The 18,584-nt window shown below is 37.3% G+C and overlaps 1 protein-coding gene and 1 long non-coding RNA gene across 2 annotated transcripts; one reads left to right on the top strand and one right to left on the bottom strand.

The window, feature by feature from the left end:
• Positions 1-350: 350 nt before the first annotated feature.
• Positions 351-9,901, bottom strand: LOC123894181 (protein MODIFIER OF SNC1 1-like). Its single transcript, XM_045944098.1, has 10 exons — positions 9,596-9,901; positions 8,709-8,787; positions 8,337-8,420; positions 8,200-8,244; positions 7,720-8,092; positions 5,542-5,641; positions 4,715-4,786; positions 3,304-4,591; positions 2,965-3,223; positions 351-2,886 (listed from the first exon to the last, which is right to left on the bottom strand). Exons 2-10 carry the CDS (start codon positions 8,726-8,728, stop codon positions 646-648), a joined length of 4,482 nt encoding a protein of 1,493 aa, XP_045800054.1. The 5' UTR covers positions 8,729-8,787; positions 9,596-9,901; the 3' UTR covers positions 351-645.
• A 1,885-nt stretch (positions 9,902-11,786) lies between these two features.
• Positions 11,787-13,449, top strand: LOC123894180. Its single transcript, XR_006803654.1, has 2 exons — positions 11,787-11,901; positions 13,206-13,449. It is a non-coding gene; the product is annotated as an uncharacterized LOC123894180 (long non-coding RNA).
• Positions 13,450-18,584: the final 5,135 nt, after the last annotated feature.

The raw sequence follows: 18,584 nt of genomic DNA, 5'->3' as shown, positions 1-18,584 counted from the left end.
GGAGCTATGTGAGAATCTCGCTATGTATAATATAATATAGATATATATAGATAATAATAAAATAATAATAATAATAATAATAATAATAATAATAATAATAATAATAATAATAATAATAATAATAATAATAAAACCCACTTGAGGTTGGTCGAGTGGTGTTGGCTTGGGCCCTTGGAGTATGCTCCTCTCAAGGTCTTAGGTTCGATTCTCACTGGTGCCAATTTCGGTCGGCTATGTCCATACAGAGCAAAAAAAAACTCTGGCTTTAAATAGAGTCTCCGCAAGTGGGCGGTGAGATTGGTCCCCTTGAATTAGTCGGTCCAAGAGCCGGATACCAAGTTTTCAAAAATAATAATAATAATAATAATAATAATAATAATAATAATAATAATATCAACTAACAAATTACTATTTTCAATCAGAAACTAATAAACCACGGGAGAGCCATCAAAACCTTTTTCTCTCCCCAGCCTCTAATAGAGGAGGCATCATCATAACATAATAACTGTACGATTCAAAACTAAAAGGATGAAATGAACAAGCTGAACAAAGCACTAATAAATACGGCTTCTGGTGGAGCATATAAACCACGTTGGAGTATAACCACTAATCATTAACAGCTTCTAATTGAAACCACCAATCTAGCTAGTGCCCAGAGAAGGTTCCGCCACCTCGTCTCGAGTAAGTTTGACCCCTCTCCCTAAATCTTCCCCCGGCACCATAGTTACCATCTTTAGGTCGTTCAGAGTTGTCTGATTTTCTGTCACCATGCGGCCCAACAGAACGGTATTCAGAATGAAAGTTTGGAGGACACTGTCTTTCCCGGTTATGATATCTGTAATCTTGTGCATGTATTTTCCAATCTCGCTGAGATTCACGTCCCTTTCCAAAACTACTTTGGTTTCCATTTCTGCGAACCCCAGGTGATGGGTGATGCTGATGTCTAGGATCCATACTTGTTGGATCCTGCTCACTCGAGATAACAGCAACCTGATTTGGGGTGAGGGGACGGCCGTCTGGTGGAGCATTTCTACTCCCTCTTGCAGCTACCGGATTCCAGAATTTTGGAGCTTCTCTACCCGTTCTCTTTTCAGAGACTGATTGGCTGGGAGGTTGCGCCACAAGAGAGCTAGACCCTTTGTCTAAATCATCTGGAAACGATACACTAACATGAGTAAACTCCTTTTTGTTGGGTCTATTTCCTGTCGGATTATGTGATGCCTGAAATTTGGGTTGCCAGTGGGACGAAACACATTCCCCAACACTTTGATTTTCCTTCAAAACCGCATTGATATCTGGTTGATTGTGCTCCCCAGCATTGTGGTTCACCCCTGTGCCCTTCTGTCGTCGAAAAGGAACCCGTCTTTCCCTGACCATTGCTTTATGATCTTTAATAATAGGATCAGAAACTGGAACAGCTGAATCGTGATTCTCTGCATCGTTTAAGCCATCCGCTTTAATAGTGTCATTAGCATGCTTCGATTGCCCTCTTGTTTCAGATATCTGCACTTTTAGACACTCCATCGGTATCTGAATACTTTCATGCACATCATTTGATTCTGTTGAATTCCTTTGCCGCCATGATCCATGTGCTTTTCCCTTCCAAGCCCTAGTCTGCTTGTTATCTCCATTTTTAGACTCCTTGACAGAACCCACTATTCCAACACCTAGAATAGTATGCCGAGTTAACTGGGGGGCTTGAGAACCAGAATCAACTCTTTCAACACATTCATCTGTAGGAACCTGACTTAATGAGGACAACATTTGTTGGGAACTTCCATGTTGAGCCATTTCTTTTGCAACAGGTTTTGGAATATATATCTCCAGTTCAGCCCTCTTATTTTTCAAATTATGCACCTGCTGATTACTCTCTGCAGGAACAAATGCCTCCATTTTAGTTTTCTCACTTGATTCGTCCAAGATCTCTATCTTGTTCGGTGGTTTAACAGGTGCCCACATCAAAGCATCAATCCTGTGGGATTTCTCTGCTTGTCTATTAGCCTGCATGTTTCTCGGCATCCTACGAGAATGTTGTGATTTCAACCGGTTATTCATTCTACCATATGATTCTTCATTTTCTGAATATTTTTGCTCTGAATACTGGTTTGGATCTTTAGACAAGGATGATGACTGAAGTGATCTCTGATCTAATTTGATGTCTTCCTTGAGTTTATTTTCAACAGAGCTTCTAGAAATTCCGGCTTCCTTCGATATTGCAGTTGGTAATGCAGCCAAGGATATCTCTTCAACTTTCTGTTTGTTTTTCTTATTCCTGTTATTCTTCTTTTTCTGGTTTACTGATGACACAACCATAGAAATTGAATTCATGGGTAAGCCTGAGACAAAGGCTGAACTTACATCATTCGTAGAAACGCCAGAAGATACATTAACACAAGTCATTGTGTCATTCTCAACTTTTGTGTCATTCTCAACTTTCGGGGCTGCTGAAACATTCAAAGTCTTACTTAGAGAAAGATTATGCTTTTGTTTATACCCGGTTCTTCTCTGCTTAGAGGCAACACTGTTTTGAGCCTGTAAGGCATCGGTGGCATCAGCACAATTAACATTCTGGTACAAGGTCACCGACTGATTATGATTCATAACATTCTGACACGCACCATTGCCATTAGGAATTACAGAAGAATTGGCTGCTCCAGATTTTCCCCATACTGTTGCTGATTCAGAAGGTTGAAGTTCTTCTTGCTTATTCTGTAGGGGGGAACTCGCAGCATATGCTTTATGCATTGACCCTTCAACTGCTTCTGTGGGCTTGTTTACCTCCTCTAACTTTGCTAGAGATTTAGCACTGTGCTTTTTATTCCACTCCTCCTCTTCTACCTGCAGTTGCTTAGTCTGTTGCTTGGATGGCTCTTTTGTTTTAGCACGCTGAAGATTTTAAAATTTGTGCAAGAGTTAAATGCAAGAATAACAAGTAGTAACGTACAAAAATGGTGCCTACATTACCTGTTCACAGCTATCGGTCGAATGGGATAAGCTTTGCATAGGTTGTCCTTTGCGCCTTACTTGGTTATAGGACCCAGACCTTTCATAGGCATCAATAAATATTTGATGCTCGCCAACAAGAATGTTAGATGTTTCCAACTGTGTACCTGATGAAGTTGAAGAATCTATGACCTCGGATTTCTTCCGCCAACCAGCATCTTGAGTATAGAGCCTTCCCTTACGATGATTGCCTCTGCCTTGCACGCTGTGAGAAATTTTCCTGTAGAAGAGCATTTCAATACTTTCACCACATAAATGAACCACAAATGGGGTAGTTAATATACAATAGTTATGGCCAACCTGGATGTAGGTGTTCCATTGAAAGATGACTCAAAAAAAATTTCACCTCCAAAAACACCGACTCCACAAACTGTTGGATTGTTTACTTCAGTGGCTAGGGTTGCCTCAAGAACTACAACACCAGCACTTTTTTCATTTTCCACATGGCTACCAGCATTAAATTTATTCAACCTCTCCTCTTTACTTTTAGTAAATGAATTAGCCCTGGCTTTTGCATTTAAAAGCTCAATCTTTTGAAATATAGTGGAATCTTTATGGGCAAACGGTCTTGATGCAATTCCTAGTGTATTAGAAGCAACACCATCCCCTTTCCTTTCTGAAATATTATCAAATTTGTTAAAGCTTCCAGTTCTTTCAAGAGATTTGGCATTATTGACAGAAATAGATCCTTGATTTCCCGAAGTTTGAGAAGAAGCTTCTTTGCCTTGACCACTTTTCCTCCTTAAATCCATCTCCACGTTCCTTCTGTGATCACTCTCCTGGACCGGCATTCTTGGCTGGTCCTTCCAACTGGCATATGATGGATTCGCTGTAAATGAGTTCTCCCAGTTTGTTGGTTCCTTTTTTCCATCCAACTCATTGTGTTGCTTAAGGAGAACTCTGTATGGTCTAGCAGTATCATGAGCATGACTGGACTCTATCGGCTCTGATGCCAATGGTTTTACTGCAGGACCATGTCCACCAGATCTACCGTGTGAATTGCCAGGTTCAGGTGGATTATGTCTTAGGTTCCAATTACAAACAGAGGGTCCAGTTGCTCTTCCTATGAAAGGAATATCTTGTTTATTAGAATTACAATAGCCCATTGGAGGACCATAGTATCCACCATAGGCCATGGGGCCAGGATAGAAACCACGTCTCAATAGCATACCTGGAGGAATGTAAGTATCAGGCATATGGGGCCGGTAGACTTCTCCATTCTTATGCTGCCCTGTTGGACTACTTCCAGGAAGGGGAACTTGAGGTGAATTGGCAAGACCAGTAAGAGGAATATGTGGACGATAAAATGGAAATGGTTCAATTGGGAAGCCACTAGGAGCAACAGGCGTTCTAAATGGAGGACTGTTAGGTGGACCTCTGAACCAAATATCACCTTGATGGTTATTTACTGGAGCACCACGCCAAGTGTTAAAGTGTTGAGGAAGAATACCAGCATTAGGATAGTGATGATGGAGATTCCCCTTCCATTTCTCTTTTCCAGGGCTAATACCATCCTCATTGAAAGCCTGATCAATTCTCCAAGAGTTTTCAGTTTCACCCTTCACAGTTGTATGAACAGGAACATCATCTATAACACAAGCAACACAAAATCATGACTATCAATGAAAATCACAAAACCCTAAGAGCATAAATAGGCAGAACCAAAACCAAACACACATATTAATATAACATCAAGAGCACGAAGACAAACCAACAGTAGATGTCTCATTTTTCTCTCTCCCAAGTCCAGCAGAAGAGCCAGGCCGAATATGCGAATCATGGTCTGCCAATGGTACATAAACTTTTCACAATAAGTAATAAATTAAATCTTAAACATTTCTGAAGACCTCATTAGATATCAACAAATACATCCTAGGATCTTGAAGTCACTAGTTTTAGATATAACTCAGACAAAATATAGTGGAAACCTGAATTGATAAAGAAAAAGTAAATTTCAAATTCCAGAGTTATAACACTACTACTACACTGATATGTACAAGCAAGTTACGTAGCTCAATTTAAACTAAAGACAAGCTGTAAAGTTTTCCCGTTTTTAAAAGGTTATTAAGGAAATAATAGTACAAAGCTAGAGGATAAGACATCCTTACAAGAAATTGCAAATGAAAACACGTAGAAACAGGGCCCGTTTACTTTGTGATAACATTTTCTAAAATGTGTATTAGTTTTACTTGCTAAAAAGGAGATAAGGGACTCTCAAGTAAACAATTGTCTATATTTTTTATGGAAACAATGAAAATGCCAAAATAAAGTTTTTTTGATTTCCTGAAAAGAATCATAGTAGCTAGCGTTTCATCTTCCCCCCCATCACAATGGTTCACTTCAAGAGACACGTCTTTTTATTAGCAAGTTAAAATGAACACTTGGGAGTGATGCACAATACTAAATAGTGAGTTAATTGGAAGAAAGAAGTTATCATTGAAAACTGAAAATGACGATAATAAGGAGGGACTGGAGGGAGTAATAAATATAAAACTATAATCTCCTTATTACTGATAATAGTTATGCATAATATGCTACCTTGCAACTCAAAATTATGTACAGATGTGTCCTCAGAACCAAGAGTAGGAAAATCTCCAGAGCTCAAAGAAAAATCATCATTCTTGCATTGTGTAATCCCCTACATTAGGACAGTGGTACAATATCAGACGCAGATGAAAAATCAACTTTGATAACATACCTTCAAATAATTAAAACACGAGAACTTCAAAGAAATTTGGAAAGAGTTAATGACTCCATGGTGTTATTTTTACAAAAAATAAGGTCAAATACTACTGTAGCATTACTCTAACTAGTGCAACTCTAAATCCACTAATATAAGGTTTTGTCATATAATTCAAAACACAATCCAGGAAAATATAGGTAGAAAATCTGTATTCCGGAAATGGATCCTCATCTTCTCATGTGACATGAGCACATGAGAGTCAGCTGAAACTCCCACCTTCCAATGTAAAGGAGAGAGGAAGCGGATTTACATTGAAGAAAAAGGAGATTTAAGGGTTGAGATTTGGAGACTTGAGAGAACATGAGGGGAAAAAATAGAGAGGATTCATTCCAGTGTATTCGTATGTTTTTTACAAGGTTAAAAAATTTGTTCTTAAGAGTGTTTGGGAAAGTATATTCCAATGAGGTAGGGGTGAATTTTTAATTTTTTAATTCCATAACTACCTCAGCAGCCCACTTTTATTTATTATTACTATTGGGAATGATATAAATGTTGGCCAAACACTTTTTAAAAGGTACACGGTAATAGTACTCACATCATTATATCACCCAGGGATTACAGAAGTTATTTCAATAAATGAATCCTGACAATTTGAAACAAAATAAATGAATCCTGAAAATTTGAAACAAATGCAGGGAATGAAATTTAGAAACAACCACTAAAATTACTTCTCAATTAGATAACTGAGTGTTTCCACAAAATATATTATAAAGACCGGTTACCAATCCTTGATAGCGATACAAATAAGCTGACAGCAAGGTTACCCGCGAATATTCCAAAGATTATAGATACATAACTAACAGTTTTATTACGCAAGCATATAAACACAATTTTTATTTAAAAAAAAAAAAGAGAAAAGAAAGACCTGAAGACATATTATCAATCAAATTCATAATCTAGACACAACAACTAAAATAAAATGCACCGTGGAAGGAAGATTTTTATTTTAAAAGACATGGTGCAATTAATTTAAAAAAATAAAAAGAACAATATGAATACACTCATGAGATCAAAACTAGCATTTTGTGAGGTGCTAAGTACGCATCACAGCCAAAAAAAGTAAGAAAATTCAAAGATGTGTTGAATCAGACCTGGGAACAATGGAGAAAAGATTGGAACTGAATCAACAAAGAACATCTCTGAATCAGCAGAGGGGTAAAGAGTAAAGACGATAAGTAAGTTGCTGGAAAATGCGAGGCTTGGGACAAAAAACATGTCGGCAAGAAGATGGGACTTTGCCAAAAAAACCACCGGCTCATTGGAAAATAACCAGAAAACAGTTGGGCTGCTGAAAGTAGAAAAGAGAGGTGGAAGTGGGAGGACATTGGATTTTTCTAGATAGGGAAAACAGAAGGGCAAAGTGGGATCTTCATCTATGTAGCACCAGCAACACTGCAGTAGTAACTGTAATGGACACACCATCAAAATGTGACGCAGTGCTCCCTATGCATGCCTCAGGGAGGTCATGAAACATGCTGCAGAGCAGTAACACAGATAAACACCACAATTGTCTACTCAATTATTGAATTGATTGACAAATATAATTATATAACAACCACAACCAAAGCCCTTTTCCTACTGAATGGTGCAAGTCATATGGCATGAATTAAACATCACAACACCCATCCAAATATCCAATGTATTTTAAGAAAATTGAAGATACAAAAAACATTCTGACATAATTTTTAGATATTCTAATACTTCGATTAACCTAGAAACTATGTTCAATGACAAGCTATGTATTGTTCCCAAACCATAGAAGGTTAGATGGTATGGAATGGGAAATTATTGGCTACAGGAGAATAAACTCCTAGGTCAATTGTTGTCATTGTCCGTGCAACATCTAAACATTGGTTAAATCAATCTAACAATCTATTAATACCATAAATTACAACAAAAGCATTGTATGAAGTGATTAATTATAGTATCATAAGCCTCAACTGCAAAAAAAAAAAAAAAAAACAGAAGCCTACCAGTTTCTCTGTAGTTCTAGCAACATTCCAAGCCACTGAATTTTCAGTCACGTGTTCAGCAAATCGAGATAATTCTGAACTACCAGGTCTTGTTTCAGCACTGCGAGGACGCAATGATGTCTGAGAAATCTGAATTGATGTTGGTCCCCCGGATGATGATGAAGGCCGAGAGTTTGACCCCAATGCTCTAGTATTTAGTTCAGAAGCCCTATCACTACTAGAAGTTGAAGGCCGGGTTCCACTTCCACCAGATGATGGGCGGGCACTAAGTTGACTGGGTGAACTAGTCCCGCCACTGCCATTTGGAGATAGAGAAGAACCCCATGCATTTAATGCAGAAGATGGTGACTTACTGCCCCAGCTGAGGGAACCCCTAATCAACATAAGACAACACAAGAATCAATTATCTAGTCTAGAGGAACAAAAGCAGCAGAAAAAGACTTACTAGTTACTATCCAGATTAATAAAATATTTGCTCACTTAGGTACAATCTCCAGATCTGGGTCCAGACCATGATTTTCTAACCTTAAAAAACAAAAGAAAATAAACATGTTTAGATCATGAACCAACCATACTAGTTAACTGGGAAGGTAAATAGTTATGCCAGAAATCAATACCTCTGACTGGGTAAATTTATAGGTTTTGGAACAGCAATTTTCCCTAACACGGTCATACCACCTCTTCTGGTGGAAGAGGCCCACCTGTGCATGCAATATTATCATCATTAACTTCTATGCAGCCAATTAATGAAAATATATTCATGTATATATAATAAAGCCATAAAGGAGGGATCAAAATTTGAAACTTCCTCACTTAAAGAACCAAGTGGTTAGCATCGCAATCATATGATCATAAAAACAGTTGGTTTTGTAGAAGGACATATCACAACATGATATGCATAAAAAAGCACAAATTAGCTTTTGAATACCCAACACCCTCATCACTATCCCATTTCTAGTGGCTTCAAATGCACACAAGTTCAAAAGTACCTTCGCTCCCCATTCAACATGTTTGAATTCAATAATAGCCTAGTTGTAGCAACACGATCATTCGATTCAATTTAACAGCCTGGTAAAAAAGAAACATAAAACCACAATCATGTCAATGTGAGATAATGCAATTGTTTATGTATATATTTTCAATTATAACATAACAATGGCACTAAACGGCAGCAAATTCTTCTCAAAACCCTAAGCCCTAATCCACTATCAAAATTAAGGAAATTCATATAATTACAAATTTACAAATTATAATTATAACTGTTTGTTGTCATTCATCCAAAACACCAATTTCATTAAAAACTTTCCATAAGCACCCTTCTCCCAATGTTTGTAGTATATATCTATGGATAGGCTAAAACAGACTGCTATCATAAAAAAAAACGTCCGGGTCCAGGGGAGGGGGTCAGGTAATCCAGAGTTCGGTCGCGGGTTAACTAAAGTGTGGCCAAGAATTGTTCCCACCAAGAATCGAACTCGGATTCTCCCAAACAATTCGTCGTAGCGAAAAATAATAATTGACAGTTTGAAACAAAATTTAACTTTCCACAATCCACGATTATTAACAACTCTGAATAACTAAATTATTGACTAAAATAAAGTAACATAAATTTTTCCCGTTTATTTACTTGGTTTAACTGTATAAAATATTCACAAAGGCTTTATATTCTAATGATCATATCCGCCAAAGCAACAAACACATGAGCAAATAGCAAGTTCATCAAACTTAACCATAAGCATACGACAACACGGTCAGAGTATTAAGCATGGTCCAAACGAATATTAAAAAAAATAAATAATAATTAATTAATTAATTATTAATTAATTAATTATCGTTTGCAATTGAATGACGATTTTTGACAGGAGAAATAGCTTGCCTTTGATGAGGAGAAAGGGAAGTGGTTCGTAGAAACCCTAGAGAAGCAAAGCGAATGCAGAAAAATGGGATAAACAAGCTTGAGGAATGAGTTTGAGAAGAAGGGATCTACGAGAGTAGTGTGTTGCGATTACTTATGGTAACGGTTTTGGTTTGGGATTGTAGAGATTTTGTAAGAGAAGAGAAAAATGGAAAGAGAGGGCTTTTAATTTAACCTAAAACCTGGAACAAGTTTGAACGACGTGGGTAATTATGAATTATGATGACCCTAATTGAAATACTACTATCTACTGAGGCTCTGTTTGGTAACACAAATAAGCTAGCTTATAGCTTATTATATGAGCTTATAAGCTTGTTTCAAAAAATTAGAGGTGTTTGGTAACAAGCTTTTTGTACTAGCTTATAGCTTTTTTTCAGATGCTATTTCAAGTAGCATTTGAGCTTATAGCTTTTTACACTTTATTCCATTTTTACCCTTTAATTTAATAACTACCCACTCTAAAAAATAAACTACCCACTATTAATTATGTAATTTTATATTTAATAACCACTTTAAAAGCTAATTTTACCAAACACTTTAATTTCAATAAGCTAGCTTTTCAGCTATCAGCTATAAGCTAGCTTTTCAGCTATCAGCTAGCTTATCAGCTATCAGCTAGCTTATAGCTTATTTTTACCAAACAGACCCTGAATCAATTACATTTAATTAATTTCATCGGTACTCTATGTTAACTAACTTATTCAATTAATGGAAAATGTTAACATGTGCACTTATGAAACAAATTTAGAAAGTATTTATTGAAGTTAAATGTGTATTTTATCTATATAGCATTAAATTTTTTGAATTCAATAATTAACTGGGAACGACGTGGGTAAACAAGAGTTAACATGACCCTTAACTAATTTACTAGTTTGGACAGGCAAAAGTTATCATGCATAGGGGCGCTAATCCTCTGTGTGTGCGTGCATCGTTACTTCCACGCGTCATTCCATTTTAGCCTTTGATTCTTGATCAAACAGCCTTAGTGCTTCCACCCTCCTGATCAAGCATGAATCATCTAATTAATCAAACAGTCCAGATCACCCCCCCTTTTTTTTTCTTTGTTGCTGCGTTGGGCCTTCTTGTGGGTTGGACCTGTATTCTTTCATGCTACATGCACCTCTGCTGCTTACTTTATGCACCCTTGTGATGTTATTTGTTTTTTATTTATTTATTTATTATCTAATTTATTTAATTTGTTTAATTTAAACCAAAAAATCAAAAAAATGATAAAAACCTAAAAAACAAATTGTAATTAAATGGGGGGGGGGGGGGGGGGGCGCGGTAGAAATTTGGGGGATGCGCTAGAAATTTGAAGGAGGAAAAAAAACTGGGGGCGCACTAGAAATCTGTGGGAGAAAAAAACTAGGGGGGGGGGGGCTCGTAAGAAATCTAAGGGAGAAAAAAAATAATTGGGGGTGCGCTAAGCAAATGGGGGCAATTGGGGGTGCACAAAGCAAATGGGGGGAGTAAGTAATTGGGGGCGCGCGAGTAATGGGGTAGCATATGGGGGCGCGCAGAGTAAATGGGGCGCGTGAGTAATGAGGTAACATATGAAGGTGCGTGGAGTAAATGGGGGAATGCGTTGAGTAATTGTCATTGTTTATGCATGGTGCATAAAGAATAAGCTTATGCACCATAACCACACCCATATATAGTGCGAGTATTCAAGACGTGGCTTGTTCTACAAGTTTTCCTGAAGGCGGTTTGAGAATTATTATTGAAAACAAAAATATAACTTGTTATATTTTTGAAAATAATAATTTATATTTTTGTGTGATGTAACGACCCGATTTTAGTAAATCGTTACTTTATATATTTTTATATATGTGTTGGGGTAAGCGTAAATTTTTTATTACGCGACGTATAATTATTTGGCGCGAGCGTAAGTTAGTGAGCGCGAGATTATGAGTTAGGGCTTATGGGGGGCGAAATTGGGCCAAGGGAAGGAATAGTATTGGGCCTTGAGTTGTCTTTGTTGACTTTTAGGGCAAGAGCAATAAAGTGGATTAGATTAGATCATGACTTATGGCAATTAGGCTTGGTGAGCAAGCATTTATCGAGTGGCCTAGATCCTTTTGAGTGGTGAGCAAGAATAATCTAGTGGCCATGACTTAATTCAACATCCTATATATGACCACGAATAGTTTCAAGTCTTCATTTGTCATAAACTTGCAAGAACAAGCAAAGCTAGGGTTTGGAGAAGAGGGAGAGCATCACGAAATTTGAGAAGAGACCAAGAGCTAGGATTCGATCATTTTTTCGAGGTAAGAGAGTTAGTAACCATAATCGGGGATGATCAGAGAAAGGGGAGATTGTCGATATCTCCTTTCCCAAACTTTCTCCATCCATTTTATTTTAGGGTTTTGTGAGATTGTGGAGGTTGAATGAAAACTATGATTAAAACATGTTTATGATTCGTATAGCTTGATGAATGAATGGTTTTGTGGATCAAAAGTATGAATTGCTTATGTTTAGTCATGAATTTGATGTTTAGGGATTATTGAGAAAATTGATCATGAACATGTTAATTAGTGATTATTGATGCATGAATTGATTTGTGTTAAAGTGCTTGGAACATGCTTGAATTGATTGTTAATGTTTTGGTTTGGCTTGGTGAAGCCCAAAACCTTGCCTTGGTGAAGCTCACTATGAGCCTAGCGATGATTTTGCCTTGCCTTAGCAGGGGGAAATCGATTTACCAAGCTATGGGAATCGATTTCCCTACTCCCTGACTTAACGTTTTTCTGAAAATTTAATAGGTAAATCGATTTACCTTATGAGGAAATCGATTTACCCCTTTGAAAAATGCAAATTTCTTAAGTTGAAAATGAAAGGAAAGTTGGTTTTCCGTTTTGTTTGCTTTGATGGTTTCGGGAGCAAGTATGGGCTTGTAACCGTTACTACTTTTGTGCCGATGTATGATGGATGAATGTTGTAGGTGAATACTACTTATGATGATTATGGATGATGTTTATGTGATGGAATTAATTATTATGTGTTTAATAATTATGTTTGGATATTAGGGTATTGTGTTACCTTAATAAAGAAGGATATCGAAACGTATTCGTTGAAGAAGTAAACGTGGATTGTGTTCCACTAGGTTTAAGCTATGTGCTTTGTGAGTATAGTTAGGTATATGTATACATGCATTCATGAGATTTAGGGATATCGGATTCGTTCGATAAAGAAGTATATCAGGAATTTACCTGATAAAGAAGGATATCGGAGGTATGATACTCTGATAAAGAAGATGGTACCACATGCATTAGTCGTGTCTAAGTTGGCATGACATTGAATATTTGGCATTAGATTGCATTAGGGTTAATGTGATAATTGTTATGTGTTGTCCGCGAAGACGTGAAACTAGTGAATTTGTGGTATGTGATATGTGTATCTATGTTTTGGTGTATTTGTGTATAATTGGTAATTGATGTTTTGAGATGCATGCGCGTGAGTTAGATTTGCATGACAGGTTGTGAAATGTGGAGTACACTACTCGCATTTGTATTTTGGTTATGTTTATCTAACTCTCTGTTTTGTGTTATGTGCTGGACCGTTGGGCGTCCAGGTTATCAGGTTTAAGGATTCGTTACGTGGTATAGTTTGCCGATCGTTCGCTTTGGGAGCACTTTTGGTGAGGAGCTCAGTATAGGCTGCCTTTAGTATTAGTTTTCTTTTGGTTGAGTTGTATAATTAGTGCTCTGGTATTTGTAACATCATGTCGGGGTGAACGTTTGAATTTCGTCGTATATCGACGTGGTATCTTTTTACTTAAGGTTTATGTAAATTAAATATCTTTTGATGCTTTTGTATATATGAAAATCCTAAACGTTTTCCGCTGTAGATTCTCATGTTATGTGCATGAATGTTGAAAATGTTTTTCCGTAACGCTTCGACTATTTACTTTTAAAAGTTTTTAAAAATTATGTTTTAAGGGTAGTTTAGTTCGGGGTGTTACATGTGACAAACAAATTATATTTCTGAAAATAATATAGGGTTGGCCGCAATTTTTACAGATGTGTTTGTCTGAAGACCTAGCTTGCACATCAAGACAATCGAAGACTATAAATATGTGAAGCCTCAAGCTATTCTACTCATGTATTCTAAACCGTGTTTTTTTACAAAGTGTGAGTTTTTAAGGTTTAGAGTTTGTGTCTTTTGTCAGCCTTTCTTGTGTCAATTTGATGCAAGTTTAGGATTGTGTTTTGGTTGTTAATTGTAAGCTACTCCTAAGCTTTGAAGCACGGAGTTAGTGTGTGTGATTCACTCATAAGCTTTTAAGCAAGAGTGTGGTCTAGTTTCTAGGAGAGTGTCTCCATCTTGATTATTATTATTGACAGCAACATGGTACGTGTTGTTAGAGGGAATTTGGGACGGGGTCTCATTATCTAAGAGGTTCTTAGATAGTATTGCACGGGTAGTGTCTAGGCGATAAGTCAAGTACCGGGTGTTGGTCGAGGGCTTTGAACTAGAGCTATTATAGTGGATTCATTCCTAGATTGGTATCCCACAGAGTAGGTGACGTTGCACTGAACTGGGTTAACAAACGATCTGTGTTATTTATTATTCTGCTATTTATCGCTTTATTTTATTCATCGTTTGTGATGCTACACCACATGCTGTAGCATCATATGTAGCATTGTGTCCACTGCGTGCCGGAATTTCAATTGGCATCAGAGCAGGCACCCTGTTCTGTTTTGAGTGAGCTCCAGGGAAGATACTTTCTGGCAATATGGACAAGGAAGGAGGATTTGTCACCAGACCACCTCTTCTAGATGGTTCCAATTATGATTATTGGAAATCGCGAATGATGGCTTTCTTGAAATCCATGGATAGCAAAACTTGGAAAGCTGTTCTGAAAGGATGGGACCCCCTGTGATTGTAGACAAAGAAGGAAAGTCAACACTTGAATTGAAACCTGAGGAGGAATGGTCTAAAGAAGAAGATGCGCTTGCTCTAGCAAACTCAAGAGCACTGTATGCATTATACAATGGGGTGGACAAACACATCTTTATACTCATAAAAAAATGTGTCTCTGCAAAAGAAGCTTGGAAGATTCTCGAAACTGTTCATGAAGGTACCTCTAAGGTAAAAATGTCTAGATTACAAATTCTCACTACTCAGTTTGAAAATCTTAGAATGAGGGATTATGAAACCATTCAGGAGTTTCACATGACTATACTTGACTATGATAATCAATTTGATGCCTTGGGAGAAAAGATATCTGAAGAGAAATTAGTAAGAAAAATGCTTAGGTCTCTTCCTAAGAAATTTGATATCAAAGTTACTGCAATAGAAGAAGCCAAAGATATCTCTGAGATGAAGTTGGATGAGCTGGTTGGATCATTGCAGACATACGAGGTGGCTACAAATGAAAGAACTAAAAAGAAGAACAAGAACATTGCTTTTGTCTCCAATGCTGATGATGAAGAAGTGCAGAGTGACATGGAGACTGATGAAAGTATTTTAGATGCAATTGTGCGTCTTGGTAGAGAATTCAACAAAGTCTTGAAGATGATGGACAAAAATTCAAGACCAAACAAAGGCAAAGGAGTTCAATGTCATGATTGTGAGAGTTATGGTCATGTTAAAGCTGAGTGTCCTACGTTTTTAAAAATTAAAAGAGGGGGAATGTCACCCACTTATTCTGATAAAAATTCTGAAAGAGAATGTGATGACAATACAGCAAAACGGGTGATGGCCTTTACAGGAAAGTATGACTCTGATAATGAGTCTTATGATGGAGAGGTAACCTACGAAGAACTTGCTGATTCCTACAGAGAACTATATTTCCAGAGTGAAGAAATATGCAGAGTTATCGAGAAACAAAAGGTAACCATCAATCACATGAAGGCAGAGAAAATTGAAAATATGTCAAAGATGGATGAGCTCCAGAAGAAGGTAAATTATCTAACCTCTGATCTTGATGAAGCTAAGGAAGTCAAGAAAAATTAAATGCTGACATTTGGCGTTTGAGAAAATTCTCTGATATGTTGTATAAAGATGATGATCACCTTGATAAACTTCATAAAGCTGATGGTCAACTAGAAGAAATTTTAGAGAAAAATGTTCGAAAGCCTAAACATATTGGGCTTAGCTATGAAAATGTCAACAAGCACAGAGGCTATAATCCCGATCTCATGTATACACATCCAAAGGAAACACAAAGTACAAGGATGCTTAGAAAGACGCTGCAGCATCCTAAGCAGCATCATGGAACCAGGTATAAGGGTAAGCGACGCTCTTGGATATGTCATCACTGTGGAAGAAAAGGGCACATAAGACCTTTCTGTTACAAACTATATGGGTATCCTGACATAAACTCTCAACCTAAACCAGCTCCTATGACTATTCCCACTCAGAAAGAATGGAAACCTAAAAGTATGGATATGAAGATTAGTGATGTTATTCTACCCGAGAATAAGGTAGCTAGCCTAATTGCTCACACATCATTTAGAGCATCATCAAGAGAAAACTGGTATTTTGACAGTGGTTGTTCTAGACATATGACTGGAATTAGCAAATTTCTTGTTGACTTGAAATCCTACCCGGCTACCTTTGCAACCTTTGGTGATGGAGCAAAAGGAGAGATTGTGGGTATAGGAAAGCTGAGCAACAATAGCTTGCCTAAACTTGATAATGTTTTATTAGTAAAAGGATTGACTGCTAATCTGATCAGCATCAGTCAATTATGTGATCAAGGCATGAAGGTAAAATTCACTAAGTCTGAATGTTTAGTTACAAATGACAATGGTGACTTGTTAATGAAAGGTGTTAGATCAAAGGACAATTGTTATTTGTGGGTTCCTCAAGAAGAAGCTAATGTGTCAACCTGCTTGATAACCAAATCTATGATGAAATCAATAAATGTGGTAATAGATGATACACTAGAAGGAATTGTGCTAGATGCTGCAGATGCTGCTACAACATCTCTCCCACATGATGATGCTCCTGAGATAGTTGAAGAAGGTATTGTGACTCTTGAGAATGTTGCTACAGAAGAAAAATTTGCTGATATTTTTACTAAGGCATTGGATGCAGTCCAATTTAAAAAATTGCGAGGCAAACTTGGGATTTGCCTATTTGAAGAGTTATAGCAATTATTGCTAGTGTGGCGTGCAGTTTTCTTCTCAATTTATTTAGTAATGCACGCTGTTATGGGTAATGTTGAAACATCTGAAGAATTGGTAAGAATGTTGTGTCTGTTGATGATAAGGATGTTTCTTGTGGTGAGAAAGTATTTGTCAGAGGAAGTTATGTGGTGTTCTCCCCTGCTGTGTTTCACAAATTCTAAGGAAGGTGATGATATTGACTCTGTGTTGGAACATGTCAAGAAGAGTTTTCCTGAGAAGGATGCTGCACATGATGCTACAACATCTGCAGCACAGGAAAATTTGGAGAACATAATTGTACCTCAATCTCCAGATAATGTTATTATTCCTGATAAAGAGAAGGGTTCTGCTAGTAACACTGCTGTGATCTCTCAGTCTGATGAGAGTTTGAATATCTTGTTTGTGCATGATGAATCTGTTGAGAAAGATAATATTGCAGATTCCAATGTATTTGATGTGGACAATCTCAACGCTAGGGATAGTCCTAAAAAGACGCCTGCTCTAATTGCTAAAAGATTAAGGAGAAATGCAAGAAATTTGTTGAAAGTATGGCCTAAACAAAACAACATTTTTGCTGCCAAGGTCATTGCAAAGAATGCTCTCTTGAACAAAATTGTAGCAGCCAACTAGGCTCCAACTACACATTTCAATAATGTGGCTACAGGTTTGGCTAGGTTTATATATATTGTAGGGACCAGATCACCTTTTGAGTTTGGTTCTTATATTCTTGATGAAACTGTTCTGGATATTAAGTCATGTGCTGTGAAGATGCCTATAGTCTTCCCTACACTGATGTGTGATATTGTTCTAGCTCAACATCATGGCATCTATATTGAGGCTGATAAGAGAGGTTGTGATTTGTCTTTTGATTTTAGACTGTTTGAGGGTACACATGCTGCAGACTGTGCTGCATCATCTGTCAATCAGTCAACTGATGTTTTGCCTAGGAAGCAAATGATTGTTGACCTAAAGGTGTTTTCCAATGTCAATCCTGGTGTTCTTGATGATAATGCAGGTGGTGATACTGAGGTAGAGGAGGAGGACTCTGATGCTAGTCCTTCCATGTGACATGTTTATGCTTTATTTGCATGCCTTTTCGGATTTTAATTTTGTGGGCTACGCCCTGATGCTCTCTGGATTGTAACATGCAAAATCCATGTCTTTTGACTCCGATACTCCAGGTTTTCTATATGCACAATCCATATCTTTTGGGTCTGATACTCCAAGATGACCTATGCTCTGCACTCTGTGATGCTATATGCTCTGATACTCTGTGGTACTCTTTATTTTGCTCCTATTCTATGGTACTGACTTTATTTGTCAAAATTTATGGCTAAAAAGGGGGAGTAATATCTGTGTGTGCATGATGTGATGAAGAATGCTATAGCATCGAGTATAGCATGTTGGTTTATATGCATGTTTTGAGGGGGAGTGAAGTTTATGCATATATTGAGGGGGAGTAGGTAGAATTTATTTTTCTACTACTTATGATATGCATGTTTATATAGGAATTTATTTTTCCTATCCTCTGTGACATTGCTTAAATATGAAGGAGTTTATTTCTCCTATCTTGAATCCACTATGTGAGAGTTTATTTCTCTCTATCTGTACTCTGAGGCTAGATGTGTTATGTTCCGCTGTTCCATGCCTCTGATGCTTACGTGTTGGCTATCTTTTCATCTGATGAACTTTTTACTTTCTTTCTTAGTTGTGTGCTTATGTTGACTCGAAGGAAAGTTTAAATAGCTTAGCATCGTTCTACTTTCTTTCCTAGTTGTGTGCTTATGTTGACTCGAAGGAAAGTTTAGACTGTATCTCTCTATGCACTGGCCTAA

Source organism: Trifolium pratense, linkage group LG7, assembly GCF_020283565.1.
Source record: "Trifolium pratense cultivar HEN17-A07 linkage group LG7, ARS_RC_1.1, whole genome shotgun sequence".
NCBI classification, from domain to species: domain Eukaryota; kingdom Viridiplantae; phylum Streptophyta; class Magnoliopsida; order Fabales; family Fabaceae; genus Trifolium; species Trifolium pratense.
This window is presented reverse-complemented; position numbering and strand designations above follow the sequence as displayed.